The 7,535-nt window shown below is 55.6% G+C and overlaps 1 protein-coding gene across 1 annotated transcript; it reads left to right on the forward strand.

Moving 5' to 3' along the window:
* The first annotated feature begins 85 nt into the window (after positions 1 to 85).
* Positions 86 to 7,504, forward strand: ACP2 (acid phosphatase 2, lysosomal). Its single transcript, XM_046015525.1, has 11 exons — positions 86 to 240; positions 833 to 928; positions 1,244 to 1,330; positions 2,333 to 2,485; positions 2,598 to 2,696; positions 2,778 to 2,867; positions 3,321 to 3,453; positions 4,187 to 4,269; positions 4,388 to 4,494; positions 4,609 to 4,784; positions 6,567 to 7,504. The coding sequence occupies exons 1-11, from the start codon at positions 127 to 129 to the stop codon at positions 6,698 to 6,700; spliced, it is 1,272 nt and encodes a 423-aa protein (XP_045871481.1). The 5' UTR covers positions 86 to 126; the 3' UTR covers positions 6,701 to 7,504.
* Positions 7,505 to 7,535: the final 31 nt, after the last annotated feature.

The following is a 7,535-nucleotide window of genomic DNA, read 5'->3' on the forward strand; positions in this document are numbered from 1 at the left end:
CCCTCCTTTAGCAAGATGGCGGCGAAGGCACTTCCGTTGTGTGTCCTGAAGGGTGCGTCCGGGCGGCAGCTGGAGGTGCCACGCAGCGGGTTCCACCCTCTTTCTGCAGCATAGTCTCTAACGGTGATGGCGGGCAGACAGTTTGCGTGGAGCGGGGTGGCTCTTCTCCAGCTCCTTCTTGGCGTGAATCTGATAGTGATGCCCCCCATCCAGGCCCGGAGTCTGCGCTTCGTTACCTTGGTAATGAGAGATGGGGTGTCCCAAGGGCTCGCCAAGAGCTGGAAGGGCACAGGTCCGCTGTTAGAGGGAGGGGCGGGGCTTGGGCTGGCGTCGGGGTCTCTCCAGGATCCTGAGCGGGTTTAGGAGGAGACCCCTGGCCTGGAGGGTGGGGGCCCAGTTTGGAATTGAAGTGAAGCCCCAGTTATTTTGGGGGGACAGGCAGGGTGTAAGTAGTTCTATATCAGGGCATAGGTCGGGTGAGTCTGTCTTGGGAAAGGGATGTGATAGAACGAACGATCAAGAGACTCACCCTTAAGCCTTTGGTGATTTCCCCGCAGTTTCTCCCACCACCCTGCATTGCTTTCATTTCTCTTTTCCTTTTTTACCTATATCTTTGGCTTCGCCTATAGTCTCCACTGGCATTGTGTTGGCCAAATTAGAATCTCTGGAACCTGTTCGAAGTTAGTGACTTCCGAGCTGGGGTCTTTTGCAGTGGGCAGAATTAAGGCTCCACAAAAGGAGTAGGGCTTCCCTCCCCAGCAGGGCAAAGGTGGGCCCTGTATCCCCATCGAGGAACCTTCTGACCTGGAGGCAAACTATTTTCTTTCCTCAGCTATACCGACATGGAGACCGTTCACCAGTGAAGACATATCCCAAGGACCCCTATCAGGAAGATGAGTGGCCTCAGGGGTTTGGTCAGCTAACCAAGGTGGGTCAGAGGCCAGGTCCCTACTCCGGGTGTGCTGTAGCATGAGTGACCTCGAGAGCAGGCCACAGAACTTGGGGGGCCCCACCGAACTGTCATTTCCCACGTGGCTGCTGACTTTGACCAGATTTCTCAACCTTACTTTCCTCTGAGCCCAGGACAGGTGCCATACACAGTGGGCCACTTAATAAATGACTTCTGTGATCAGACTGACCCACTCCTACTTCCAGCCAGGGTAGATTTGGAAAGCAATGCTGCCTAAGCCCTGTGGGATGTGTGAGCTGTCCCTTCCCTGTCAACCCTTGCGTTTGTCCGCAGGAGGGGATGCGACAGCACTGGGAGCTGGGCCAGGCTCTGCGGCAGCGCTACCAAGGCTTTCTCAACACTTCCTACCACCGGCAAGAGGTAATACTGGGAGCCCAAGAGGCAAGGGGAAGGGAACCTGCTGTTCTCACCCTCTGCCCTCAAGGAGCCTGGGCCACTCTGGCCTCCTTCCGTGCATTTTCGGTTACACCTACAGGACAAGGCATCTCAGAGCTGTGTAGCACAGTCCCAGAGGCCAAGTTGCCCCTCTTTGACTCGGAAAGGGCCAAAACAGATCAAGCATCCAAGCTCAGACTTAAGAGCCTAGCGACGTCTTTTCTGATTCTGTGAAATAACCCGGATTTCCCATCCAAGATGCTTCTCAAGTACCTACTAAGGGCAGAGTGCTGTGCTAGCATGCGCATTAATGGTGCGGCACACAGATAGGCTCTCCGCCCTCGCAGAGCTTAGAGTATAGTGAGGGTGACACGACAAGCCGCCCGGGGCCAAGAGATAAAGAGCAGGGATCATGTGTAGAGAAGGCGTGTCAGGGAAGACTGCCCAGTGTTCCAGCTCCTTGAGGCCCTCCACCCCAGAGAGGGGGTTGGCTGTTCCTCTGGTTACCACTGTTGGCCAGGGCATCTCGATGTTATTGTTCCCTTGAGGGACAGCTCTGTCCTGGTCTTGCCCTGCCCCACTGCATCCTCCTCCCTTTGCACAAGGAATTATCTCTGTTCCTTATTTCCTCTCCCTGATCTCTAAGCCACTTCATAAAGGGGTGTATGTCTTTGGAGATAGTGTCTGGCTTCAAGGACCGTGATGTTGATAGGGAGATGGGCATCATTAGAAAACCGGACTGACAGACAGCACTGACAGCCTTAGTGACTAAGCACTTGGGACTGGGAGGGCATTTGAGCTAGAGCCATTTCCACAGGAGTTCTTCACAGACTGGGGACAGCCATCCCCTAGCTGAGTGTTTGGACCTTTGCTGGGAAGAGGGACAAGGAAGGTCACAGGCAGAGAGGGCCCCATTCGTGGGGTAACCATCAAGGACAGGTCCCTCCCACCCCACCCCCACAGGTGCGACTGGTGTTGTCATTGCAGGTTTACGTGCGAAGCACAGACTTTGACCGCACTCTCATGAGTGCTGAGGCCAACCTGGCTGGACTCTTCCCTCCCAACGGGATGCAGCGTTTCAACCCAAATATCTCTTGGCAGCCTATCCCCGTCCACACTGTGCCCATCGCTGAGGATAGGGTAAGACTGGCCAGCCCTTCCCTGGAGGTGGTGAGAGGGACGACTCTGGCCATGAGCCTGGCCGTGATCCCCAACTCCTTCTCTGCCTCTGTCTCCCTCCTTCGGTCTACAGCTGTTGAAGTTCCCGTTGGGCCCATGTCCCCGCTACGAGCAGCTGCAGAACGAGACCCGACAGACACCAGAGTATCAGAATGAGAGTGTTCAGAATGCAGTGAGTGGGGCTCAGGTGGAGGTCAGCACACTGGTCCTTTCCCCCAGGGTGGTACTGATCCCCTTGATGCATTTTTCGTAGCAATTTCTGGATATGGTGGCCAACGAGACAGGGCTTACAGACGTCACACTGGAGACCGTCTGGAATGTCTATGACACACTCTTCTGTGAGGTGAGCCCACTTAGGGTCCCGGGTATGGCCTTTCTTCCCTCAAACCTCCACAGGCCCAGGTGACCAGGACAAGTAGCATACCATGCCTGGATGCCATTCCTACCGGGAAGGTCCAGGCAAGCCGCTTCTTGTGAAACCAAGGAATTTCCCTCATGGGTGAAGAAGAACCTCCGAGTGGGAAATGGTTTATTCTGTGTCAGCAGTTCTTGGCCCTCTCCACCCAGAACTCTCATGGTGCCCGGCTCCATTCTGCTGAGTCACGCTTTCCATGCCTGAGCTTCCTTCCCTATGTCCTGTCCGCCATGTGTCCTGGTTCCAGTCCCTCAGCTTCATGTCTCATCTCCTCTCCCTCCCTCACACACACACAGGCACCTTCCCACTGGGGAGGAGAGCTGTCCCCGGAGAGGCTCTGGCCTAGGCCTGGGGAGCTAACCTGCCTGCTGCGATACACAGCAAACACACGGGCTGGTCCTGCCGCCCTGGGCCTCACCCCGAACCATGCAGCGTCTGAGCCGACTAAAGGACTTCAGCTTCCGCTTCCTCTTCGGGATCTACGAGCAGGCAGAGAAGGCCCGGCTTCAGGGGGGTGAGTGGCGGCAGCATGTCACTCCCCTCCTCAGGACCCTACTGCATTAAAAATCTGCTCTGGAGGGCTTCTCCCATGCTTCCTTCTCCAGCTGTAGTGCTCTCTGCTCCTTCGAAACCAGACCTCCCGTTAGCCCCCGAAGTCTCCCCAGTCCTCCGAATGCTTAGCTCCTCTGTCCCTGTAGAAAGGCCTTGTCGAGTTTGTGCGCTTCTTTTCTAGCATTCATATTCTTAAGTGTCACCCGTGTCAGAAGACCCTCTGTCCCCTCCAGAGAACCACCAGGGGCCACTTTGGCGAGAAGGCTGAGAGTAATACATAGGCCAGTTTCCTGATCCGAGCCCCCAAGGCAGGGCCCGAGCCCACACCTGGCGGAGCGCCCATGTGCGGCCGCCATCTTGTGTGTTCTAAAGCAAGCTTGGGTTTATATTTGCTCCAGACTGGAGTAATTGTCCAGACGCCGGCAGGGCCTTGCAGCTCCTTTATAAATTGGCAGGTCTCTGTGTCTGTGTTGAAATACGGGTATCTTGTTTCATCTTACCTCCCTCTGTAAATGCGAAAGCTCTTAGACAACAGAGGTGCTGGAGAGTTTTCTGCGTGATTCCTATGCCCCTGAGTAGAGTTCCCTGTGCCGGTGATCAGACCTGGAACTGGTAGAGGGTGCAGGGCCACACACGGGTCTGGTCAGAAGACGGGGTAGCTGGTGCCACTGACACTGGGGACTCTTCTCCTTCAGGAGTCCTGCTGGCTCAGATACGGAAGAACCTGACCCTGATGGCAACCTCCTCCCAGCTCCCGAAGCTGCTGGTTTACTCTGCGGTGAGCTGCTGTCATAGTCCCCGGGGTGCGGTCGTCAAGGAGCTGGATTTCCTCTCTCCAGCGCCTGGGGGTGGGGCTGGGGGGAGCAGTGCTGATGGGGAGCTCTGCTGTCTCACAGCATGATACCACCCTGGTCGCGCTGCAGATGGCACTGGACGTCTACAATGGGGAACAGGCCCCCTATGCCTCCTGCCACATATTTGAACTGTACCAGGAAGATAACGGGTGAGTGCAGCCACCAGTCTGCCCTCTGGAGGGGTACTCGTGTGGTGGCTGTGGGCGGCCCCAGGGCTCGGGTACCGGCCTGCGGAGCAGCTCCCGTCTCCTGTCAACCCTCAGGAATTTCTCAGTGGAGATGTACTTCCGGAATGAGAGTGACAAGGCTCCCTGGCCTCTGGTCCTGCCTGGCTGCCCTCACCGCTGCCCGCTGCAGGACTTCCTGCACCTCACAGAGCCCGTCGTGCCCAAGGATTGGCAGCAGGAGTGCCAGCTGGCAAGCGGGCCCGCGGACACAGGTGAGCTGCTGCCTGCCTCTGTGAGGAACGTCCCAGAACAGCTTTCAGTTCCTACCCACAGGTCTCCAGAGAGCTGCTGTACCTCCAACCCTCTGACTCATGTCGCTAGACAGTTCACTTCCCCACCCCGAGACCATTCCTCATCTTCTCCCTCCTCCTCATTCTCAGGCTGTGCCCTCCCTTCTCATGTCACTGAGGAAACAGGGTGTCCACGAGAGCCTAGGCTCGTCCTCCCACCAGCAGTTCTTGCAGCTTACTTGCTGGCATAAGCCACTACCTGAGGCCGAGCTCCCACGGGTTCTCCGGGTCCATCTCTTGTCACTTCCACAGGGACTTGTGGGGCCCCAGTGTTTCCTGTTTCCTGGGTCAGTCCCATCTTGAAAGTGTAACGAAGACCCGTCAGGGCCCCATCTTCCTGCAGCCGTGCTCCGTCTCTGTTCCCTGTGAAATTGGAATCCTTTGCCTAGACTCTGGTTCCGCTTGCTCAGTGCCTGTCCTGTCAGACCCCTGCTAGACAGTGTGTGTCACCTTCTACCCCAGTGAAGCCACTTTCATAAAGGACCCATGGCCTCCTCTTATCAAAGCCTGATCAGTTCTCAGCTTCTCTCGTCTCTTAGGGGCATGATATAATCGACTGTCCCTCTTTAGACACTTCCTCGGCTTCTCTGACTTTTTTCTGACTTGCAGGTGGCATCCTTACTGGCTTTTTCTCCCCACAGAACAATGGAAGGCCCAGGTCTCATCTTGACCTTCCCCATCTGTGCCCACTCCCAAGGTGATCCCACCCAACCTCCTGGCTTCACATACTGCCTCTGTGCAAAGTTCCATCCTTTTATGATTCAGATTCATGACCTTCTCTCCGAGCTACAGACTCACATATCCAGCTGCTGACTTGAGGTCTCTCCAAGCTGCTGTGTCTGAAACCAAACACTCTTACCCCGAAATCCACTCTTCCTCCAGGTTCGCCCATCTTCGCGAATGCCACGTTCGTTACTTCCTTGCATAGGGTGACCCTGTGAGTCCTCTTGAATACCATCTTTCTCAGACCCCACATCCGGTTCACTAGCAGGATCTGCTAGATCCTATTCCCTTGACCTTTAAAATACATCCTCTTGGGGCACCTGGGTGACTCAGTTAAGCATCTGCCGTCGGCTCAAGTCATGATCCCATGAGCCCCACGTTGGGCTCTCTGCTCAGTGGGGAGTCTGCTTCTCCCTCTCCCTGCCTCTCTCCTCTCCCTGCCAAATAAACACACACACACACGCACACACACACATATAATCAGTTCATGTCACTGCCCTTCTCAGAATCTTCCAGTGGCTTCCTGTGACACTGAGAACAAAATCCAGGTTCTTCCCCACCGCCTTCCAGGGGCTTCTGGTCTGATCCTCTGCTCTGATCTGTTTGCTCCTCACTTACTCTGCTGTAGTGATACTGATTTCGCAGCTGATCCTAGAATGTGCCAAATGTATTCCCACATTAGTGCCTTTTGCACTTGCTTTCTGTCTACCCACCCCTTCTGCCCTTGTCCCAAGACCCTTTCTCTCAGATGCAAGGGTCTCAGTGAGTCCAGGTCTCTGGTCAAATTGTTACTTCCTCAGCGAGCCCTTCCATGACTGACCTACTACCTTTCCATCCTTTTCTCTTTGCTTTGTTTTTCTCTATAGCACTTGTCACTAGCCTGGAATGTCCCATTGTAAGAGCACCTGGTGTCTGGTAGTCAGTCAGGTTTTTGTCGGACAAACAATGATAAGCCCTTTCTCTTCCCCTCCCCCCACCCAGAGGTGATCGTGGCCTTGGCTGTCTGTGGCTCCATCCTCTTCCTCCTCATCGTGCTGCTCCTCACCGTCTTGTTCAGGATACAGGCCCAGCCTCCTGGCTACCGCCACGTCGCAGATGGGGAAGATCATGCCTGACAACCACTCAGCCCCCTTCCCTCTGCCTCCTAGGGGAGGGGGGCTGGGCCCTTGCTCCTGACTGTTGCTGCTCCCCAGCCCGTGGATGGGAGACTCTGGGTTGGCCTCCCTCTGATGACCCCAACCTAGATGAACAAGTGGGACTTGGCTTGGCCCTTGGCACCTGTCACTCAGCATTCACGTGCCTCCCTGTTCACCAAGTACTGTGTTGGACTTCGGCTTTCTCCAGACAAGATTTGCCTCCACCATGCTTCCTAAGGACCAGAAGTGTAGACAAGTAGTCAAGCTTCACTCAGGACCCGGGATTGAAAAACTGAAGGAGTTAGTGCTTGTTCTGCCTCACCCCCCACCCCCCAAACCCAGCCTTGCTCTGTCTTCCAGCCCGGAGTCTTCGGCAAATGGTTCAGAGGACACAGTTTTGCCTCTCAGTGCTTATTGTAGTGGGAAAAACTGCACAACATCGGGGCTATAGACACTGGCCACTAAGGAACTGGATCGCCCAGAGGCCAGCCAGCCAAGTGTTCCTTTGTCCCCCTGAAGCCACTGTTAGAGTCAGACATAATGCTTCAGGCATCTTGTCAGCCTGCAGCTGGAGCAGGGCAGGAGGGTGTTGGTGCCGGGGAGGGGGAGAGGGAGAGGAAGGGGGCGTGAGTTGTGGCGCAGACCTGACACTACTATCCCTCTCAGCGAGGCTGGGGTCTCCACGGACCAGAGGCCCATGCAGGTTGTGAGCTGGCCAGCTTGTGACTGTGGCCCAGAATAGGGCTAAGGTGACTTCCAGAGAATGAAAGTTCTAGACTCTCAGTGTGGTTTCTGTGCCTTTTCTTCCTTTGGG

The sequence above is a fragment of the Meles meles genome, chromosome 8, assembly GCF_922984935.1.
Source record: "Meles meles chromosome 8, mMelMel3.1 paternal haplotype, whole genome shotgun sequence".
Lineage (NCBI taxonomy): Eukaryota > Metazoa > Chordata > Mammalia > Carnivora > Mustelidae > Meles > Meles meles.